At 37.7% G+C, this 25,319-nt stretch overlaps 1 protein-coding gene across 1 annotated transcript; it reads right to left on the bottom strand.

Moving 5' to 3' along the window:
- Positions 1-1,291: 1,291 nt before the first annotated feature.
- LOC137298488 (uncharacterized) lies at positions 1,292-24,787 on the bottom strand. The gene is made up of 13 exons (XM_067830776.1): positions 24,259-24,787; positions 11,913-12,001; positions 11,048-11,154; positions 10,517-10,554; positions 8,422-8,660; positions 7,505-7,672; positions 6,732-6,839; positions 6,274-6,394; positions 5,886-6,062; positions 5,506-5,593; positions 4,319-5,225; positions 2,794-3,896; positions 1,292-2,270 (listed from the first exon to the last, which is right to left on the bottom strand). The coding sequence occupies exons 1-13, from the start codon at positions 24,296-24,298 to the stop codon at positions 2,156-2,158; spliced, it is 3,300 nt and encodes a 1,099-aa protein (XP_067686877.1). The 5' UTR covers positions 24,299-24,787; the 3' UTR covers positions 1,292-2,155.
- Positions 24,788-25,319: the final 532 nt, after the last annotated feature.

Raw genomic sequence — 25,319 nt, forward strand, 5'->3', positions numbered from 1 at the left:
ATGAGAACATTTTAGTATATCTATAAGAAGCATAAATGATTCTGTCTCAGATGACGCATGTATGCTGAAAACCTTCTGCTCACATACAAATATTAGTCAGAGGTATTATGCACTTACAAACCATCTCATGGTCATAGTTCATACAGATTCATTATTTCCTGATAAATAAATATTTCTTTTTTTCAGCAAAGCTTCAACTGCTTTTGAAAACATAATAATCAAACAAAAGACAGAAGTGTTTTGTGTATACTGCACTTGATAATCACACGAAACATTTCTGAATAACTTATTAGTTTCAGTTATTCTGAATGTGTCTGTAATTATTCTTTGAAAGATAGTCTGTAAATATACAACAAATAAATACATAAATACAACAGTGTATGATGATACCCCCGAGGAATAATATAGAATTAATATTTTACGAATAATATCAGAGTTTGTAAACAACTACAGTTTTCAAAACAGTCACTGTTTCTCATTCTATTTTTTAGGTTGTTTCTGTGTAAAAAAATCAACAAATTCATAAAAAAGCAATAACATAACACATCAAGTATTGTTTTCCAAATTTCAATACAAACTGAAATCATATCCATTGGGGTAAACTACTGTTAGATTATCCATCTAAACTAAATCAGCACTTTAGGCCACAGCTTCAAGATACGGCAACATATCTAAACGTTAATAAATAGTTAAATATATATTTATATATTATATTATAATACATCAAACCGCACACTATTGTGCAATGTATGCAACACTCTCATTGTCTCAACATTCAACAAAATCTGTTACTCATTCATTCGTCTCATTGACTTTGCTTCCATCGTAATTGCTCCCTCTCGAGGAAAATGGAAACACAGCGATTCTGAATAATGATGTCTTCCGTATCTAACACGCAATATAGATCTAATATATTTGGTTGAATCAAACAGAATACATCAACAATAAATACCGTGAATGATTTACCATTGAAAACCTTGTGTTGCCTGAAGCTGCCTGATTGAATGCAGACCAGATTGTGAAGGTAGTTGTGTGGAGAGTATAACACAAAATATACATTTAGGTTTTGGACAAAATAAATCAGCTTGTGTGTGTATTGTACAGAGTGTGAATGATCGATTACCTTCACTTTGAATTAGTGTACGCACACATTTCTTCTATACAAAACCTAACTGTAGCATTCTAGCTGTTTTCAAATGTTGTGGTCACTTGCAATTTGGTATAGTGAGTCAGTTGGTCGCACAAATCTTAACAAGCCAAGCACTCATTTTGTAAGGATGAAAGTTCATCATTTTCTTGTTATAAGATCCTTTACCCAACTGTATATGAATATTTCATATCACAGAATAAGGTCACCATGCAAGGTCATGAACTTCCACTGACGGTCATGACCTTACCATACAAAGTTCAAGGCCAAGCTGATCACTGTCAAGGTTGGTTTGTCCTTTGAGACTGACAAGATGGCCATAGTTATCACTTTCAGCAATGGAGTCTTGTACATCACATCAGGTCATAGTTATCACATCATGGGATGCTCCAACTGCTCTGTCTCTCGCTGTTGTCACACCGAAACATAACTTGTCAGCAGCCATGTTTGTGAAATCAGGACTTGCAAGGCCATATCAAAAGTAATGTCTAAGAGCTAATACTATCGCCTTTTCATATCTACAATATAATATCCACTCCCTTTTGTCACCTGTATCTAAACATCCTCCCCTGGGTCTTCTCTGCTGTATGTACAAGAACACCATCATCATCATCATCATCATCATCCACAGGTTAATCGCTACTAGATGCATATAGCAAAGGATCAAGCTAAATGTCAGCAAACACAAAAATCAAATTTTGGCAATTTACAAACTGTCTGGGTGAATCCTATCCATCGGAGCATCTTGAAGGCACGTCTGTAAACGTACAAGAAATGCCATTTTCTGCGGAGATGTGAACATAGTCTACAGAGCTGAATGACTGTTACCACACAAGCAAAACCAGATCCAACTTCTCTCTTCGTGCACCCACAACACTACTCAGCGAGTCAAATATAGCTGCTCTTGTCACAGTTAACATAAAATGCAAATATTCAAGGATGATAGCACCTGCTGCTGTAGTTAGTCTTTGAGGAATGATACACTCCTCATGGCGTCAGAGGTGAGAATCAGACTCCAGCCTCTTTCTCCACGGTATTTGACATCCTGGACATGGTCTGACTAGTAGGTAGAGATTCCTCTGGCCTCGGTGTGGACAGGTTCAGAGGCTGAGTGTGGTCATTCCTGGAACACAAGATACCATCATCAGTACAAGGTCCAGAGCATAGTGTCATGACTGAGTTCATGCCTTCATTTTGACAACCTACATCCATCAGAAAGTAAACTCTGTACATTTTGCAAATCAATTAGTAGCCACGTAATCACACAATACTATGCTCTAAACAAATTTTCATAACTTTGGTTTCCCTACTGGTTACCTAATACTGTTTATTTGATTTTGTCTGAATATCCACCAATCTCAAATATTCTTGTAGCACTCCTACTGCAATTGTTAACAGTGACTCATGGTTTACATTCCTGTAATAAGGGCCAGTGTGTGTTGTGCAAAGAGATCTTAATGAAAATAGGATTTTAACTCCTTTGCTTTAAGAACTTTAACAACACTCATAGAGATATGGTTGTTTTCTACAAAGTCCCCAGTAATCATTGCCGTGGGATATTGTTAGAGAAAGGCTACTTGACCCCTTTGCAAACGTTTTACTTGTGATATTCATTGTTTTCCTCCAAAACTGAAGTGGATACATACCGTTTATCAGTGGTTTGTGCTGCACTTTTGCTGCCATAGGGCTGGGTGAACTGCTGCATGTTGGCAAGATGTTGGTTCAGGGGGCCTGGTGGGAAGCTGACGCCCCTCATCTGGGGCAGATCTCGACTTAACATGGACTGGTAGAGAGCTGAGGAGTAGTTTTGGGAGGCAAGGAGAGCTGCTGTCACCTGAGCCTGGGATGTTGTGGGAGGAAGCAGCACTGTCCCATTGGTGACAGGGGTGCTGGGCTTCTGCTGACTGTCCTTCACACCATTTTCCTTGGCAATTTTCTGCAAATTCTCCATACTATCGAACTTCCTCATCAACTTATCCTTCAGATGCGACACTGCCGTGGCATGGAACTGTTCCTTAGATCCAGCTTCAGCAGCCACTTTAGGTTTGGTCTCCAGTGAGACTCCATTCACTGGACACTGACCCTGAATGCCGCTATACATCACACTAGGGTTGTCTGTCATGGGGGAAGACCCTGCCTGCTGCATCATGGGATAGGCATGGTTCCAGGGAATTGTGGGTATTGTTGGCCTTGTAAGCTGTGGCTGAACAACCTGAGTTGGGGCTTTGAGGTGAGCAAGAAGGTTTGGGTGAGCTTCTCTGGCAGATCTTTTGGATTTTTCATCTTGTTCTTCTTTCACACAAGCATCTCTGATAACTGCAGCAATCTCTGAGTCCTCTGGGGTGGGGGAGGAGTCTAGTGTCATGGAATTATCATAGTCTTCATTACTGGAATGTACAGTATGTTTTCTCATCTTGTCAAACTTCTTGTGGAAGATCTCTGGGGTGGCTTCATCCTCTGACTTGATGTCAATGTCCAGCTTCTCTGATGACCCAGAGAGAGAGGCAGTGGTCACTGTGGCAGATGCTTCTTTGGGAGAACTTCTCTTCTCTGCCCCGAAAGCATCAATTCCTGCCTTTCTGAGCACTGGCATATCTACGTCTGAGGACTTTGCTCCCATTTGATCATCTCGGGGGCTGATACGGAGGAGGACGGGAGGGGGTGGGGAGATGCCAATCACAGAGCTGGGTGGGGGGTAGAGGCCGTGGCGGGTGGCAGCATCGTACATGGCCTGCTCCTGAACCATCCTCTGTAAGACAAGGAAAGCAATGCTCAATAAACATGGTGCATCATTTATGAATTAAACAAGCTGTCTTGCTCCTATTAAAATGAATACAAAAAACAGTAAGCAGTTTTGTCATGGAAAGCTCTGTTTTACTCTGGACTTCACTATAATTAAGCTATACACAGGTGGCCTAAGCAGTAAGTGATAACCAGGCTAATGGAGCATGATAATGAAACAGCAATCTTGTCACACATTAAAGTATCGATTACACAGTTTTGTCAGACTGCAAAGCAAGCATGTGGTGCTACAGATTTACTATGCCTTAATCTGACCACAGAGATCTGCCTAAGTATAGCATAAAATACACTCTGCCTATGGCTTAAAATACTGAATGCCAGAACTTTTTACTATTTTTCATACATATACATAAATACAAAATGTCTCACCTTGAGTTTGGCCATTTCTTGACCATGAGCTCTTTTCTCAGCATCATGAAGGAGAGTTTCTGGGTTGACACTGAGATAAGATGGATGGCGGTCAACCAGCAAGGATTTCTTTCTGGCATGAAGACCGTAGGAAGAGCTGATGCTGCCTCGCCTCATCTCGGGGGACAGGTACTGAGAATCGGCTGACATCTGATCCTTCTCAGGGAACTGCTTGAGAGAGGACACGCGAGATGCTCGGCCCTCGCTATTGATATGAAAACTGTAGCAACGAGGGCGCATGTTGGGATAGTCATCTGCTCCAAAAGACCCTGACCTTGACCTTGGACGGGGTGAATTGGGTGAAGACCCAAATGCCATGAGTCCTTCTGGGTTGAGAAGGGGACTGGCACGAGAACTGCAATGGCTGGAATCTGCAGTGGATATTGGCACAAACTCGCGGTTGCTGTTCAGATATGGATAATTCTCCTCTGGAATTGGACTACTGGCTGCACTGCTTGATATAGAAGGTGGCATGCTGTCTCCTCTGAAAGTTGCTCGCTTTTCCAGACGGTCACTCAGTTTGTTCACCATTTTGTTAATGTACTCTCTGTCCAGAGTATATCTTCTCCTGTTTCCTTCTTCAATAGTATGCAGACGAGGTCGTGTGAGCGTATCACGATCTAAAGTATTGCACCGGCGTCGAGGTTGATCAGCAACCATCCCATAGAAGCCACTCATCTCCTCGCGGTAGAATGTCCCGTATGGGGTTCTCAGTACCACCTGCTGGTGAGCTGCTGCTTCAAATGGTAGTCTTTGACTAGGCACACCGTTGCTGTCAATGGAGGCAGAATCAGCACTGTTGAAACCTGAAGTCACAGTCATGTTGGATGATGCTTCTGAGAGGGTTGGCGACACGGAACGGACAGAGCTAAAAGTGAAATAACACAATAAATATACATAAAAACTGTCTATGCTGGATGTAAAACCAACATCTTAAACCAGCAAATTAATAATGTAGATAATATTTCTGAAACATGTTGTCATTCACAAAAGATCCTGTACCCCTATAAACAAACTGTTGGTGCCTGATAACAGGCATTGAAAGTTACCAGATTTTATTATCACTGCCTTGTAAGCTGATGGAGCTGGAATATTAATACCATTTATTTCAACATGTACAGACACATGACACTGTTATTATTTCGTACCGTATACTTTGAGCATCTTGAAAGTCCATCTCCATCTCTTCAGCGCTGTTGCGTTTCTCTTGAGCATTTCGGCTGCCATTTTGACCGGCTGAAATGTGAAATGTAAACTGTCAAGAAAGACATACACAGGAACGATGATCCATCCATGAAAGAATAAGACCCAACTGTGATGTTTACTCATCATGAAGATAAGAAAGTTCCTCTTAATTATGAGACTGGAACTATCAGCTGAGCTTAGATCGAAATTCATTTTCATTTTAATCACCATTGGAGGTCTATGATGCTCAAGTTAGCCTCATCAGAAACTTTGGTTGGTAGGTTAAGACAAGGTGGTTCAAACTGTACACATTGCTTGTAACTCGATGAAGAGAGGCACTTACCTATGGATTTCTCTGAGTGCAATGTGTTGAGTGTGCGGAGGTCTGTGGTTTTCATGAGCAGTTTAGCGAAGAGCGTGCTGTCCTCTTTGTGGTTAGTGTTAATGATGTTCTGGAGAGCCTCAGTCAGTCTGTTCTGGATCCTCTCCACCTGCTCCAGATTACGGAGACCAGGCCGGTCTGAACAGAGCAAACAGTAAGGTGAATGTGTTCAAAATAAGCTTATCTTCATTTGAAAAAGCATTTTCTTATTTTTTCACAATTTCTAAACTTCAAACATAACAGCTGACAGAAATATATTAGTCTGATCTTTAAGAAAACATACTAAATGTTCACTTAAAATGAACCATATGAAATGAAATAAATATCTAAACAAACATAATCATCTTACCAGGTGACAACAATACAATGGCAGAGAAGACAGCCAATTCATCATCACTTAAGTTCAATCGATTGAATCTCTCAGCAAAGTCAAACATAGAATCCAACAGAAAGCCAGCATTTGACGTCATCTGAAACAGTGAGTGAGTGAGTGAGTGAGTGAGTGAGTGAGTGAGTGAGTGAGTGAGTGAGTGAGTGAGTGAGTGATTAATGCCATATTCAGATATATTCCAGCTACGTGGTGGCAGTCAGTAAATAATCAAGTATGGACTAGACAACCCAGCATGCTCATCAGTCTATGCAACTGTGATGATATGACATGTGTTCTATGAGTCTGGACATTATTTACTGTACTAATGTTATTATCAATCAAAAAATAACAAATCCTTAGAATAAACATAAAAATTTAGATATTCATGCCTGTAGTGTATATTCTCTACTACAACTGTGACTGTCCTGTCAGCTTACCGAAGCTAGATGTCTCTTGAAGAGTCGTCCACCTGTGAACATCATGGTGCTTGTGTCTGGGTCAAACAGACAGGCAAGTCTCACGAGCAGCACCTCAAATGTCCCAGCCTGGATCATGCAAACAGATGTATTTGTTAGCTTACATGATCACACAGAATTAGTCATAGGTCATCAGACATCATCTGTCATGGTCTATCATGAATTGGTTTATTGGACTTATCTGAATAGACTTACATGTGATTACACGATGCCATTTAGAAAGTGGTCAAATGCAACATATGTCATGTTTGGGATTTCACTTTCTTAGTAAAGTACAAATTCTAGTACTTTTTTCGGTTGAGTCCCATCCGGGATTCGAACCCGCACCCTCAGAGTCAGGCACCTAATCGCCAGCACACAAAGTCAGCCGCCTAGCCCGCTTGTGGAAGTCGCGGTAGCTGAGCGGGCTAGGCGGCTGACTTTGTGTGCTGGCGATTAGGTGCCTGACTCTGAGGGTGCGGGTTCGAATCCCGGATGGGACTCAACCGAAAAAAGTACTAGAATTTGTACTTTACTAAGAAAGTGAAATCCCAAATATGACATATGTTAGACTTACATGTCATCATCGGTTCAGTTTTCAACAAGCATGTATTTGTTTTAAATTAGTCCAGCATTGAAACCATTCAGTCCTAATAATTTACTCTTATAGCATCAGATGTGGGGATATATTAAACTTGGGAATCTGATTTCATTCCCACGTCTGAGCTTTTCTGTCTAGCCGCATCGTAACTCACCTTGAGCAGTGTGACTTGATCATCCTGATTCAACAGAGTGAATCCTGGGATACCCTTGGCAAAGTCCACAACTGACTTAATGGCGGGTGTGAAGCTCTCAGAGAAATCTTCCCAATCGGCATTATTGGCATTGTTGTCCATGCCGAGCTGGTTGTTGAGAGGGCAAGCCTGTAACACAATCACCACTGGAATATTTGCATATACACATCAACACTGGAAAAAGTAAATGCAATCTTTTAGATGTTAATTGGAGCTCTGGAGCAACAATGGAATCCATATGTAGATCTGTACAGTTGTAGTTTTGTTTCTTTGTTGTTCAAAAATACACTCAGCAATATTCCAGCTGTATGGTGGTCCTTTGTATACTCTGGACCACACAATACAGTGATCAACAGCATAAGCATCAATCTTTGCCATTAGGATATGACGAAATATTTCAAGAAAGTCAGCCACCTGACCACCTGATCTCATTATGCACCTCTTACAACAAGTATGGCTTGCTAGAAACCAGTTCTAAAACGGATCTTGCACAGCTGAAGCAAGTGCCCTGTGTTGTTCAGTCATCCATTCATGATTTATCCAGAACTAATTTTGCTTTTCATGCCAATAAAATCCGTTTCACTTAATAATTGAGATTCTGGCATAGACATCTCATGTTATCACAGCTAGACTTGGATCAAAACACCTGAAAAGTGTTAAGTAAATGCCTTGTTCTCATAATCTAAGGTCACCATGTGTCTTGAACCTCTTCAAGCAGACAAACGCTGGGAAAAGGACGTGGGAGTGTGCCCTACTCATTTTGAGACATTGTCTATTTAGAGAAAAATTGTTTTTTTTCGTCTAGAAGGATGCGTGGTCCTTCAGCAATATATCAATAAGAATGGGAGATACAACCAATTATTTCCCCTCCCACTCACCATGTGTGCTGGACAGTTGAGATACTCATTAGTTTGAAGTGCATTCTCCCTCATCTTCTGAACACGAAGTGCAGTAAATTCACATGTGAGCTGATGACTGTTGACGACAGCTTGTATAACATCGGTCTCATTCTGGAGGATGGTAGATAGGGCTATGGTCTGGGACTGGGAGTTCACTTTCTGCATCTGCTCAATAATACGAGCCTTCTCCTTCTTAGGGACACGTCCGAATCTCACAGCTGAAAATCAGAAAACATTCTGCATCAAAATATCATATAAACAGAACAAACTGTGGCGCCAAAAAATTGTGTCCAGGTGAAAATTTCAGTACTACAGTTATTATGCAATTAATTTGAGACAGAACATATAGCCATCTAGTATGGTCTCACGATTATTCTGTACATCATCATCATCATCATCATCATCATCATCATCATCATCATCATCAAGAAGGAGAGACCTGATAGTCATGTGGTTAATACATCATGGATAAGAGTTCAAGTTCCCATATGGGAATATGTAAAGCCCTGTGCTGTGAGCCCTGTCATGATGTACCTTTAAGCAGTAAAACAACACATACTATTCTGAACACTTTTGCAATCCATTGAAGAAGAAGTGCATTCAGTGTAAATAAAAATAAGGGATAACATAAAAGCACAAGTGTTCCCTTTCATCTGATCCCTTATTTCTTTCCCACATTTTTTTTCTTGGGCCACATCGCGACTAATACAAAATAACATCTGATTTATCAAATAGTCTTGCATTATTCCTGCAGATGAAACAGATGAGAGTTCAGGGTGTAACGTTGTACAAAATACATTATTCATATAGTGAAAGTGGTCTGATTTAAGGCAGTTTTACTATCATCGCAGTAAGAGCATTATGTGCACCCTTTATGACTGTCCTGCCACTATCAAGCAGACTGGGAAATTAATTAAATTCATTTTGTTTCTTTTCTTAAATAATTAATACACTATTCTTGTCTGGTTCTGTATCCAGCATAATGGGAAATTGATTCAATTCGGTTTATGGTATGTTTTCTAAAATTACTTAAAACACAGTTCTTGAAATATATGAGCTTATATTATAATATTAATTGTAAAAAGTACTCAGATGCTGGTTTACATCTAATTAATATATATTCAAACTTTAGAAACATTCAAAGCCTGATCCTGACTATCCCAACTGTGCTAACTAGTGGGACCTTAAAGGTATTATTTATGAGTTCAACCCACTTTCTCCGTCTTTGTGCACTGACTATACCACTTATCACGCTTAGTTAGCTATGTCTTGCCAAGCCTGAGGACAGAATGACACTGAACTGCTGTTACACTGAGTGGGAAACAGGCTGAGTGAGCTGGTTACCAACATTGTGAATAATCCATGACATACATTATTTATCCACGTTTTGTTTCGTACAATTTGTACACGTGAAGTCATCAATGATGTATGTTCCATCTCTGCCCATAAACAAATGCTGCCCCCTTTTCCCTCCATCTCCTGACCTCCCCCCACTCAAAACAATGTTCTTGAAACAGGAGGGTGGGAAAATGCCAGGAGTGGGGTTATTAGGGATTAGGGGAAAAATAGATCTAGACACAAAACAAGATTGAGGATGTCATGGCGGGAAGTAGGTCAAGGTGAGCTTCATCCTCATAAAATCAAAACATTCCAAATAGACCCACACCTTTTGACCTCTTACTGTGGTTTAAATATTGATCAGCTAATTCAACTCAATGAAATGTACAATAGATTTCTCATTACATCCTGTTAGTTGCCTCTTACCCTTTGTGGCAAGCATGGGTTGCTGAAGACCACAAAAGAAATGTGCTATCATGGGGGTGAATGGTTTGGCACGGTAAGTAACAACTTTCGAGTAATAACCAGGAAGGAGACACCAGAAAGAAACTTCATGAGATCTGAACCTGATTCAGATTTTTCTATGTCATATCTATAAAAGTGGTAAAGAGTGGAGGCATATTATTTTATGCCATATGTATTTCAAGCACTGAGACGATGACAATGATGATGATGATGATGATGATGATGATGATGATGATGATGTTGTTGTTGTTGTGAATAATAAACTACTCACCATCTCTGGACATTCCAACTGAAATACATTTCTTCAACCTGCAAAATGACAATAATAATATGACAGAATAGGAATCTATTCCCTGTTTTCTGAATATTTCCATCATGAAAAAAACACAATGTAATAAAATATTAATGACAGGAATCTGTGCAGAATATTTTAAACATTAACCATGTGAAATTACATCATCAGACACGTTGACAGTATTTGCCATAAAATCTTACCACTTAGATGGGTAGTAGGAAGTTTCGGGGGCATATTTTTAACACAGATACTCAGTTTATCTGGACCTGCCCATGTATATGACAGCGTAGATGGACATTTTTAAAAATAATATGAATATTGAGAAACATATTTATATACAAAACAAATCCAGATGGAGTTCAGAACAATTCTAAGACTATCTAGTCTTATCACATCTTTATTGACTAGTGTAGGAATCCTGTTTAATGTATTCTCCAGGGTCTGGGAGACAGACCAATGACAGCTGTGAGTACAGACATCCTGGGACAAATAGTCAAGCATCCTTACCTACAGTATTGACACCGGTTCCGATTAACTCGCATGATATTGCACTGCTGGTTCTTAAGACAGGGTCTGTATTGTATCTTTTGTTGTATACTACGGCGGAAGAAGCCCTGAAATAAGGAAACACTGCTGTAAATATGTTGATTATCTAGAAATTGTTGTAGGTGGGGTGAATTCTGTATAAACGCTGCTGTATGCTAGATTACTGCACAGATTAGGAGGAATCCAGGTATTGTTTAATGTCCTTGGTGGTGAGAACCACACAGAGTAACAGGAACCATATTTTGCCATCTTTTGACCTGATGCAGCCATGAATCTCACACTGATATCAACTGTGTATGTATTATTTATGTGTGATATTCTTGCATAAGTTGTGCAATACTGTATTACATACACACACTTTGTGAGACATATATGTATGAATACAAGTACTCCTAGACATGAATGCTACATATGACACTAGGTAAAACATGTTGTAATGTTGTAAGAAATTATGCCATAAATGTGATTTTGTTTTATAACAGTCATACACTTAATAAAAACACTTATTAAAAATTTAAGTCAAAGTCATACATGCAACATAATTGTAAGAAACCATAATCAGTGTAACATTGTTGTTCCATGGCACATCTCGTTCACTGTTATCATGATTGTATTTTTGCAACTTTGTATTGGTAAGCACATGAATTAATGTGATATACAGGGCTTGCATAAAAAGTGTTGATAAAAAATCTTGCTATCAAAATAATTCCTTCAAGCTACTTCCTCTATAAATTTCGTTACTGTGAATTTATGTATATTAATTTCATTACATGGAAATTGTATGTGTGTTAGTAAATCTCTGTGCCATTTATCATGTTGAGCTCACCTTACAGCCCTCACATGCATGTACGCCATAGTGAAAGCCACTAGCTTTGTCTCCACACACTCGACAAAGTACTGTTTCCCCATCAAACTCTGAAACACAATAAAATCCATATTACAACAGTGTTGATATTACACATGGTTACACCAAAGTCTACATTATCATTCACTATCAGCAGATATATCACACATGTCCTTACTATGTTATCACACGTCCTTATTAGGTTATCACACATGCATATTATATGTTATCACACATGCATATTATATGTTATGACACATGCATATTATATGATATCATACATACATATCATATGACACATGTATATTATATGTTATCACACATGTCCATAATACATGTTATCACACATGTATAGTATATACGCATGCCACCACCTGCCAAATTATATGTATCACTTTCAGAAAAGCATCTCCAAAACAGTATAAAAATTCAGTATTCAAACAGTATTTTGATTCTTTTAAAATTCTCACAGCTAACTATCTCCTCTTATTTCGTCACATCATAACACAAATAATGGTATTAATCAATATTCAGCTTTCAATCATATGGAGACCCTTTCAGATATAGATATTAAACATCAGACCCAGTAGGTATATAGACATGCTTATTGTTAAAAAAAACAGATTATTTTTTATCACACAAATATAATTTGATGAAGTGACAAAGTAATGTAGGGTGATTATAGTCTTTACCTGTGCTAAACTAAATGTCAATAGAAATGTCAGAGTTGGCACTAATTTATCAGGAACTTTCCACCAGGTCAATACAAAGTATAGCCACTGGGGACTGTTAAATGATTTATAGTCTCTATTCTGTGTATATTACAGACAAGACCCACTCTCTGCCTTGTCACCTTGTACTTATTTTAACTCATGCAAGACAGAAACACACTGAATCAATCCCCTATTTGTTTCACTTCATATATATGTACTGACAAAGCCAATCCTGTACAACGACAAATATATCCCTGAATATAATTAAACCAAAATGAACCTAAGTCGACAAATATACGTAAAGTTAAACACCCATATTCTACACATACAGCTACCACGAGACACACAGATCTATTGTGTAATTAACAGGTCTCATGTCTCAAGTTACCAGTACAGGTGTATATATTAATATATAAATCTTTACCTTTGTCTTAATTGTGAAATATTTCTGATACCTATTGCAAATATGGGCAACGTCAACCACCTGCTTTCCACTCATAACTACAAGATGGAAAGGTGCATTGTGTAATTAATAGGTCTCTCCTGTACATGTGTACAACTTAATTTACAAATCTTTAAATTCATCCAGCGTATTTGTGAAATATTTCTGGTATCTATCAAATACCAACTATCTCAAATTCTTCATAAACAAAACCTTTTGACCTGGAGTATAGACAACATCTGTTCACAAATCAATACCACTAACTACATGTGCCTCTGAAAGCTTGACCGTTTACTGTATTCAACAGATTCTTACTGTATTCAACAGACATGGACACTGTATTTCCACATTAGGAAAAATCAATTACTGCTGTTTCAAATCTGTTTGGCTGTTGGTTGACCCCGTGGTGACTGCTTGCTGGGTCACCCCTCCCCCCATGGGTCATCCAACTCACAGCTTGCCTTACCTATCTCCTGACCAATTGACCGCTCTCTGAACTCTTGCCTCGTTGCCATGAGACACAAATACCTCTGTATGAGTAATTCTCATTGAGGCATCAAGGTAAATGATGTAGGCTTGCACAGGGCCCTTAGAAGGCCAGAAAATATTCTGTAGTACATTTATACACAAGCTTTAATCTGAACCATTTAATGGAATTATTTTATGGTCTTTGCTTTAATGAACTTGATCAAGGCTGTATAGAATGACCCAGTGCAAGAGATAGGTACCCAAATAATACCTGCATCTTATACCACTCAAAACTAGTTAAAGACACATATTTTCTTTGCAGAACTGCTGTAGTCAGTTTCATCCACTTGTCTGACACCTGTACCTGGTAAAATGCTTTATGGTCTAGTTAGACCAATCTCTTTTCTTCCATCAACTAAAGCCAAGTGCTATTGATATGCCAAAATAAAAGTATCTGGCATGCACTGCTACAGCAAATTTTCCAAGCCTGATTAATCAAAGTAATAATAAAATAATGGGTTTTCATGAACTTTTTTCTGAGTAGTATATCATAAAGATTTTGCATGTAGGGGATTCAAGAAATTGATAATATCTCTACACAAAATTTTTGAACTCCTGAAGTTCTCACACTAAATGGTTGCTTATAAATACAATATTCAATTCAGAACTCATGTTGAACCAAAATGTCTATATGTATATACTGTCTTAATTATAAATTATAATACATAAAATTATTTATGTCTTTTCATCACATTTCTGATATCTGTAAAAGTACACCAAATCAATATGTATCGTCATAGTAACGGATGCCATTAGTGAAACAGTAGCAAGTCTACAACAATCCCCCATCAGGTTGACCATCGGCCAGAGTTCACTGCTGACACACACAAGTCATGTGACCAGCGGTCAACATGTGGCCATCGCATAATTAACAAATATTGATCACAAATGCACCATGTTTGTCAGTGTCGATAGCCATGGGAATCTACCCTGGCTGGCTCAGTGGCCTGGGACTGCCTCTTGAACTCTGTATAGCAGTCCCTCCACTTGTCAATAACCTACAATAGGCTTGGTTGGGTGATGACTTCATGGCCCCACCCGAGATCGTCACCAGAGAAACATGATTCATGTGGCAACCTTTTCAGCATTGATCTTTAACACAATGTTAATCCATGATGGCTATAATCAGGTTTCCTTCTTCACAGCTTATCAAAGAGTATAAGAAATGAAAAACACGAGGCAGGTAGACTACCATTAAGCTGACCAATCTGAGAAAATGTTACTATTGATTACAAAACATTGCCACAAATGTTAAAAACCTTATTACAAAACAACCTTTCAATGTTTTCACAATATTCTACTTCAGAAACAATTGAGGACGCAGCAACATTTTCATAAGCAAGACTAATATTTTCCCAGTTATCACATAAACTTTCTACCTTTAATCATTGGTAAAAAACCAGCATTACTGCTACTTCTTTCCCCACAACTACTGTCAAACAAATGCTACTAACCTACTACTACTTAGATTAAAACTATGACAACCATCATTTTGTTACTGTCTCTTTCCACACAGAAACAAATCAATAATCTGCAGAGCATGGTGAGAGTTATTACATAATAACCAAACATGGTCAATCCTATCAATACACAATATTGACCACCGCCTCTGTTCAGAGTATTGACCCTGCATGTCAAACCTGCTGCGTCCCCACTGTTCTCAAACAGAGCCTGGAAGCATACAGGAAACAAAAGATGTTTTTGAATAGCCAATGAAATTCACATGACAATTCCTAATAGATTTTCCGTATTAACAGCTGTCAACAATCATTAATCATAAAGATATTAATCTCTATTCATATGTGTTACTTTATGTGAGATGCCAACAACTGTGCAATAATTTGTTGTATGGCAGACTACTGATCATTGGAATTCTTGATTCTGGAATCAAAATGTTCACTGTAACAAAAACTGAGTCAATGGACAGTTGCAAAAACAGCGCAGTTCTCAACCGGATTACAACTAAATGTCGGATATACATCATGAAAATGGCAAACAGACTGGTGTAGAATTTAGAATCTAAAAACAACATGCGCCGTTTCCTTATTTCCTGTTTATAATACTTAAGAACAAAGACAATACATTGTATTGTTTTCATGGTTTAAATAATTTTCCAATTTTTTCCACAATCATCAAATATTATAATTCTACTTTACATATTAGATTTACAATAACTAATCAAATCAAAGTTTTAACTATTTACATTTGTTTAAGAGTTGCATAGTCCCAGTCTCCACTGGGCTGGGGGGTGGGGAAATAAGACAAGTGGTCCAAACATTTGCTTGTCACGCCAAATACTGAGGTTTTATTCCCCACATGGCTAGAATGTGTGAAGCTCATTTCTCGTGTCCCACAGAATTATTCTGATGGAATATTGCTAAAAAGGGCATAAAACTATACCCACACACTCCTGCTAGCACTGGTGTACCCCGCTGTGATATTGCTGGAATATTTCTAAAAGCAGGGTAAAACCATGATTACACGTTGCCATTTAGAAAGTGGTCAAATGCAACATATGTTATGTTTGGGATTTCCATACTCACTCACTCACTCCACTAGGCTGTTGTAAGCCATGAAATCATTGTTGTATGTCACTCTGACACATACAACTCTGAAGCTGTTAAAATCAGGTACAGTTTTACCATCTCTAAAGCATATTATCAGGGATAATCTTATTTCATTAGCCTCCTCTTAGTGTCTTCCATAACACACAAGGATTACATAACACTGCTACCCAGCTGCAGATTAGCAGGAGGATTAAGGTCAAGCATTCACCAGTCACCTGTGATGGCCCTTGCCCATCTTCAGGTCCATGGTGGTTTTTCTCTCCATCAGACAAAGCACCTGTCATGTGCACCAGATGTTCATAATAAGAACAAACGATCTCCTGTTTATATGATTTAAAAGTGTTCACAAGAAGAATTAAAGAAAACAGTGTGAAAATTGGATCAATATTTTTGCCACCATTAATCAAATTCTGTCACACAAGTTAATGCCAGGTTTCATTCTTATATATAGGAGGAAAATGTTTTTTATGAAGTGCAGTTTGGTATTTGTGTGATTTTGTACATATTTTCTACATTGTGGATATGGATTTTGTGTCAACAGGCACTTTCAACATATCATCGCTGAATTCTAGTCATTAATAATTCACTTCACTGCATCTAATTCCATCTTGCTGTAACTGAAGAAAATCTGTGAAACAAGAAACGCAATACAAGACTTCTGGAGAACAACTTCTTGAGTTATTAGTTGTCCATAAGATTTGTCTTGTATTACAATAACTGTTGTTTGCCGAATTTCAAGACTTAAAATGTTCTTGTCCACTGGACCCTGACCATTTCACCTGAATTTTTTTATAATTATTTATCTAGAGTGAGGGAGGGACTTGTTTAATTGAAATTCCAATGGTATTCCAGTCATATCATGGCACGTGTTTAAATGTAAGAAGGAAGACTGAAGTATTTCTCAGATGCTTACCACTTTGGTTTAAACAATAAGCACCAGTTAGGAGCTGACAAACCCAGGGACATGATTAGTGCCAACCAGGATTCAACCCCCAAATCCTAGTTATTTTTCTGTCCCAAGGGAGGCAACCTTGCACAGCAACTGCATTGATTAATAGTGAGTGAGTGAGTTTACTTTTTCACTGCACTCGGTAACATTCCAGCTTTATGGCAGCATCTGTATATAATTGAGTCTGGACCAGACAATCCAGTGATCAACTGTATGAGCATGATCTGTGCAATACTTCAGTTTAGCTCCCAACATGGCATCATGTGTAAAGCCTATTTCTGGTGTCTCTTGTCATCATATTGCTGGGATATAGCTAATAGCCTGTAAAAATAAACTCACTCAAGAGTCAATATGTTCTGATAAAATACCCATGAGTTCATGTCCTTTGTTTCAAGCACAACATCCAAGTGAATATTGTGTAATGGGACATGTGATATTGAAAATCTAATTTCCACTAACCGAAAAATCATAAACCCGCTCATAAACACTGCTAAAAATATGCCAATCAATACGCCTACGTCAACGTGACCTCGTTCTCCCTACTGACAATACATGTTTGTGTACAATTCCTACATGAATTAGACTAACAGTAAATGCGTCATTGGCCATCTGGAAAGCTAGGACTGACCTCAACTACACTATACCACTCTTATGCAAGTTAACGAGGTATTGACTAGTCTCAGCCCTAATGCCTAGGGCTGTTGTTATGCCTTAATGCATTTGCGATCTCAATAATCACTGAGGTCAGTCAGTGGTCAGTTCTAACCAAAACATCTTCACTATCCCTGAACTTCGTGAACTGTGCCCTATTTAGTAGAGCACTTTTGTTCTGAGTAATGAGATCACATTTTATCTGCATTTCACTGACTGGATATCTTACAGGATACATAGGCTTGGGTTTTTCAGGTGAAGCAACATTTTAAAATATTGTATATTGTGAAATTGAACATCAGCCATAATTATTCTTCAATGTTCTTCTATAAATGAAATATAATGTTGACACAGGGTTGACTAGGACTCTTATTTTAAACCTCAACATATATTGTGGGACGTAGGATACAGTTGAATTGTAAATGCGCGATCCAAATTTGTTTAACATTTTGAGATTCAAATTTCTAACATTTAGGCAATGAATTATTAATTCATGTTAAAATTACCTTGTAGATGGACTGACAGATGGAACCTAATGGATTTTAAATACCTATAAGGTGACATAAAATTCATCATTCATAAGTCGCAGCAGTTAACACATTATAAACCTGTAGATAATGTAACAATGGCTACAAGAAGTCATATTTATGGCAATAGCAATGTATGTTGAAGTATATTTAAGAGATTAGCTGAACAGGAATATAATCAGCTACCAAAAAACATTTAAACCAAACATTTAGATATGTTTTGAGTCTGGAATCCATACATATAGCTCTGTATTTACATCATTCATCTTGATACTTAAAGCTGATAAAATGCAAGCTAAAACAACAGATATGTCTGCAGAACACAAATAGAAATTTATATTAAACAAAAAAAAACCCCTACTTTTTTATCCATCTTTGTTGCTCTTCATTAATTGTTTTATCTCAAACAGTTCAGAAAAACGACAAAGCTGTGGTTTCACAGCATGAATATGTGTGTAAAACGACCCTTGAATTAATATTTCACATCCTCAACAGTGACCTACAAAAATCAGACAAGTCTGTGTGCACCATGTTTCACCAACACCTGTGCAGAAATTAGCATACCTGCGAACAAGATGGGTCATGCCCTCTAACCTGAACGCAGCTATTTTTAGCATGACCTGAGGTCAAGCTGAGCAAGTGGGGTTCAGGGAGAATTATTTCGGGTGAAACATGTTCCGAGACAAACAAACATGTTGTGCCCTGGTCTTGATATGTCAGTCATAGTATTAGACTTACAACAGTGAGAAAAACAAAATGGAAGATGACTAATGGCCTCCAAGTGATCAGTGCTGGGAATCAGTTTCTAGGTTATGTTGTTGTAAAGATTTTTATCCTGTTCTTTCTAAATGAAGTATACAGGACACTATTTTGTTTAAAGAATTTGATAATTTTATTGCTAAATGAGGAATACATAGGGCATTTTCCTATGGAAACATGGCTGTTACAAGTTCAAGCATCCATTTTGAAAGTTACTTAGAAAAAGATGCATACATTCTATAAATGTTTAATGTAACAATCATGGGTTTTTTTCCTCATCAATAATTAACATATCAGTACAATAAGGGAGTTTAGCCAACAGCCTGAAGTCAAAGTCAAGTAAAATTTTGTTTGGTCTGTTAAGCTCACTTGAAAACAGTCAATAAAATCTGCTGAAAATACTCTTAAGAGCCATGGCTGGGTTAACAGTCTCTAGGTGCTTTTGCATGTACTTTTACCATATGCAGTTATTACCCTAACACATGATTACTATGATTACTACACATGTACTGTGAATTGCTGGTGACTGACTGTGAAATTAGGTTAAAGCCTGTTTTCTCCAATAACGTTATCTCCTCAATCCATACCATTTGATTTCATACTTATGATTTAAACAAGCGGGTAGGGAAACCTACTGGTTAAGGCCTTCGTATGTCAAGCCAAAGACCTGGGTTCAGTGCCTAACATGGACACTATGCATTAAGCCCATTTTGTGGTATCCCCCGCAGTGTTGTTGCTGGAATATTGCTAAAGGCAGCATAAAACTAGACTCACTATGATTTAAACCTGTAGGTCATGACACGTCAACAAATCCACAAGTTAAAATCATAACTATTTGATGTTTCTCCATGCATTTTTGATTGTTTATGCTGAATGTGTTGATATACCTATAATATCGACTCTCTACTGTAAAGATAATGATAAACATTCATAGATGGGTACCTGGTGGGATAAGTCATGTGACTATTAAAAACCTTCTAACACCTCACAGGCAGCTTGGATTATACGGGGTAATAATAATCTGTATGTGCAATACAAATGCATTATTATGACATTATTTCAATGTACAAAATCTACCCATAGATGATTACTACCCCAGAGAGTGGATAAGAGAGACCCAAATTTTACTCTCAGCTCCCCTAGGATCATACAACAAACCTCTATTGAGTGCAATAAGTTTTACAGTTCTTCTCATTCATCCCACAGGTTACCCAGTCACTGTTGTTTGGACACAATTCAAAGTCAGACTGTCACTTTTTCCCCCAGACACCACCTTGTTTCAGTCTGCAGTGAGTGAGTGAGTGAGTTTTAATTTTATGCCGCTTTTAGCAATATTCAAGCAATATCACGGCAAGAGACACCAGAAATGGGATTCACTGCTTGTATCTATGTGGGGAATCAAACCTGAGTCTTTGGCGTTATGAGTGAAAGCTTTAACCACAAGGCTAACCCACTGCCCCCTTAAGCGTGGAAAAAGACGGAAACCCCACAAAATGTCAGTAGTTATGAATGCTAAATACTTTCATCTCGCATCAACTTGTCTTCACTGGACATGAAAATATTGTAGAGAAAAAAGACAGCCTTATATTCATCATGTTATATAGGTTTTATAAACAGGACTGAGCTTTGATGAAGTCTTGGTCTAATCTACCTGCCTCTCTCAGTTACGAACATGTGTAGATTAACGAAACAATTCCAAACTGATCAATGTCATATTAAATTCTTCTCACATGCCAATATATCTTAATAACTAAATATATCTAGTGTTATTAGGTGATGAAAATTAATTCCTTTGTTTCTGGCAATGAACATCGAATAACCCCTGAAAATGTACCAACAGGCCCATTAAGGTTAAAATATTATGTGTATCTAAATGTATCTAAACATATTTTTAGTTCATATATTGCAAAAGTTAATCTCTTTTTCATATAGTAGACATATTCAGTGCTACGTTGTAAGTTACTTTACTTAATGTAGGAGTCTTTACCTTCGAGAGAAATGGGGTGGTGGGGTAGCCTAGTGGTTAAAGTGTTCGCTCGTCACGCAGAAGACCCGCATTCGATTCCCCACATGGGTACAAAGTGTGAGGCCCATTTTCTGGTGTCACCTGGTGTGATATTGCTGGAATATTGCTAAAAGCGGCGTAAAACTAAACTCACTCACTCACTTCGGAGGAATATCCAGTTATGAGAATACATTAAAGACTAGAGTGCTGCTGCCATGTTATTTACATGTATCATGAACAGATTGATTATGCTCTTGTGGTTTTTCGTTAAAATCGTCTTATACCACCCAATATCCACTAATGTGATGTCTGAATTGAATTCTTTCTTACGAATCTCCAGTGCAACCCATCATTAACCTCATTAACCCCACTTGGGGTGGCCCAGTGGTTAAAGCATTCACTTGTCAAGCCAAAGACACGGGGTCCATTCCCTGACAGAACATGTGGAGCCCATTTCTGGTGTTCCCTACTGTGATATTGCTGGAATATTGCTAAATGCCATGTAAAACCATACTCACTCACCCCAGTATGGATACAGGTACAGTCTTTGGATCTGTTAAACTATTAAATCTTCAAAATTTCAGCTACTAACATATTATCGGTCATAAGCCTTGCCTGACATGCTTTTCAGTTCAGTACACTTTCAAAACTGCTCAGCACTAATTTTACGTACTTGTGATAATTCATCACTCTCTTTGATGTCAACAAGTTTTATTTTCATTGACAATAATTCCTGAAAGGTGTTTTGCCGTAATTGAAACTAGACAGTTTGACACATTTTAGCTGAAAACCATACACATCAACTCAGAATGATGATCACCGACTGAACAACCTAAAAACTCACTTTAGGACTGTATGCTCAATACATGTGGATTCTTACAAACGAAAATAAATCTCTTCACATATATAACTAGGGAGATTTTTTTTCCTCCATTTCACTAATATCTTTTTCAGAAATATATTTATAATTGTCCTGCAAAAAAATATTTACAAATGATCTCTGTTATTCACAATAATAAAATATACTAAATATGATTTCTGAAATACAGCTTATTTTAAAATAGCTGAGTGCTTTCTAAACTTTTTGATTAATTACTTCAAAGTCTTCAATACAAAATAATGAACTAATAAGTGAGCTTAAAACAACTTTTTCTAGCAAAATTGTGTTCAGCACCAACATTTTCCCGTTGTTCTGAGAAGAAAACAGGAAAAGCCTCTCACAAATTAAACATAGACTTGAAACAGGAAGTGAAGCTGCACGGGAGAAGCAAGGGCGCCAACACAAGAGCATTCTTGACATGTATTTACGAAAGTTAATGAAAAACTAGCCATTGCAGAGGATATGATATTATCTAACGATCAATACAAAGTTGGGAATGTAGAAAATGACTTGTGCTGCCGCCAAGATACTTAACATGGTCGTTATTGCAGTTCCTGATTTCTTTACCACTCAATTTTATTGATGTTGTAAATAGCTCATTTTTTTGTTTCTTGTAAACAAGCATATATTATGCACAGAAAGTTATATTTTCACAACAGTGCCTGAGACTATTGTTGAAATTTACAACTGAAGGAGTTGGATGAAGAGTCTCTATTGCAACTGACTAGACTGAGCGACTTCTCAAGGATATACAGCCTTTAAACCCTTTTATATCTTGTATTACACAGACAGTTTAGTTTTGAAACAATCAAGCCTATTATTATCTATTTTATACAAAACCTTAGCGGAAACCATATTAAGAAAAAACAATCACTCCACCAACATTATTTTACATATATGAAATTAAGTAAAATGCCCATTTTGTGCCCAAAGGTAAGTTTTTAAGCTTTGTATCTTTAAAATAAAACACATTTTCGCAAGAAATGTGTGCAGAAAATCATGAAAATTTGGTAAATACGGAAAGTGTCATCGAAACAAAAAAGAGTAATTACAAGTAAACCAAGAGATATTTGTGTCCAAATTTGGTCATTTTCACTGATATGAGACAATCGTTCTAGATGTCAAAGCCTGCGATATATATGGCTGAAAATATTCCACAGCTTCCCTTCAGATCTTCAAGCATGTCAGGATGGTCAGTACTTATCTACACAAGTATTTTCCATCCTGTCACAAGTCACAATGGTCAACAACCGACTGGCATTTATTTACAGCAAACATCATATACTTACATCCTGCTTACTTACTTCACATCCATATCTGTCAAAACGTTTTACACGATTTGTAAAACATCACATGGACAGCAAACAATATTGTGTCAATATCATAACAATTAATGAAATTTAACGCTTGAAATGTGTTTGATTCCTAAATATATAAATAAAACAGAACTTCGATGAACCATGAATAACATCATGCACTTTTCTTTTCAAAACGCCTGTATTTTGATGTCAGGTATTTTAGATTCTGGTTACCATAGCAACAGCTGAGATCCTTAAATAAGAACATGCTACCACAAGAACACAGTGTATGTATCATGTGCAGGTGACAGTAAAAAAATATTCAATGAAATATCGGTGCTTAGTTATATTATTAGTCCATGTAACAAATTTACAGCAACATATATAAGGAATATCCATTTTACCAGAAATATTCATATAGTATCTCACAGCTGTAAAATATACTATGTGAATTAGTACTGTGAGTAACCATACTGTATGTCAGATAGACATAAATATTTCGTTTAAAATATATTTATAACATATTTTGTGGTGGTGTCAATATGGTATTGCAACATTGTTACACTTGTTTACAAAACTCAACTTAAAATGGTGAAAAATGTAGTTAACCACATGTGGCAATATATTGATTAATGTGAAACACTAATATACATTATACAACACTAGACAAATCAACGTTCATGCCATAGTAAATCAATAAGCGTGCTATCTATTTATCACACAAACTTGGTTCTAACAGACAACTCAATATGAGGTACATATGACTAAACTTCAAGGATATGAGATCACATTTTTTATATTGATTAATGTGATACTGGTTAGTCTAAGAAAACAAAGAATATAGTGCCCCCCTCCCCAAAGTCAATTACTGCTCCCGTCTAACTATTACGTAATGCGATCTATGGGCCCCGCCCACTCAAAAAAATAACAATGACGTGGGGCTAAATATGTCAGTTAAAAAAAGAAATTTAAAATTCACATTTACGACATAGAGACACTGATGACTTACCTAAACCGTCCAAGCTTGCTTCTTTTCCCATCGTGGTCATACTCTAGACTGAACGGTGCTTTCTCAGATTCCTTTGTACAGAGAAAGGTTGTCCTCATTGACAAACCCTAACACTGTGTTGTTGGAATTCCGTTATTGGTGAATTTCTACACTGGAATTCAAATGTTGAAGAGATATCTGTCATTTCACAGACTAATGTAGATTTCCCAACAAGAGCAATGGCAGACAAAATGTTTGAGCGGTTACAATGATGTTGAGTTATCGCGGAAGTTGGCTTGTGACAAGCGGTCTAACGTAATGTCGGCCTATTGTACAACGAGCAATGAATGGGCTTCCTCACAGACTGGTCGCTTCACGTCAGACGAGATGAAATATCTTGGCTTGTGATCGAATCAACTCACAGTCGTCCATGGAACCTTCGAATACATGTCCATGTTCCTAAAAACTAGACACCGGGACTTGGGAGCGCACGCTCGTTTCGTCCGTGCTTCTCTCGCCAGTACGAGATGTGACAGACTAACCTATATTTGCCCCCTAAGCCATGACCCACTTCAGAATGCTCAAGTACAAGTCGCTGATTGGCTGAAAGATTCTCGTGCAAAAAATTACCAACAGATTATCTAGCAAAAAAACGGACAATACAAGGACGGCATTGGTCAAGTGAAATGACAGTGGTTGTACAAATGTCAAAGGTTTTGTACAATGTGTTGTCATACCAATTTATGATGTAGTTTGTTTGTTCGGCGGCTCGTACACATCATTTAGGTCACGGAGAACCAGCCAATCAAATGTACCGTTACAAACATGGGTGCCGGTTCTCGCTGACACAAAATATGCGTCTCTCTAGAAGTAAACAACTAAAAATATCCACACGATGTCGGTGCACTCGCGGACGCGACTGCAATTAGAGCGTGTTGGCGAACAGTGAATAACGACTTTTAGCTAGGTTCGTGCATAAACTATGCTTTATATGAAATTACATAAACATATTGCAGGCGGGGAATAACCGAATCACAATGTGTAGATTGGTGACTGGTGTTGGTGGTTTCAAAATGGGACAG

Source organism: Haliotis asinina, chromosome 10 (assembly GCF_037392515.1).
Source record: "Haliotis asinina isolate JCU_RB_2024 chromosome 10, JCU_Hal_asi_v2, whole genome shotgun sequence".
Lineage (NCBI taxonomy): Eukaryota > Metazoa > Mollusca > Gastropoda > Lepetellida > Haliotidae > Haliotis > Haliotis asinina.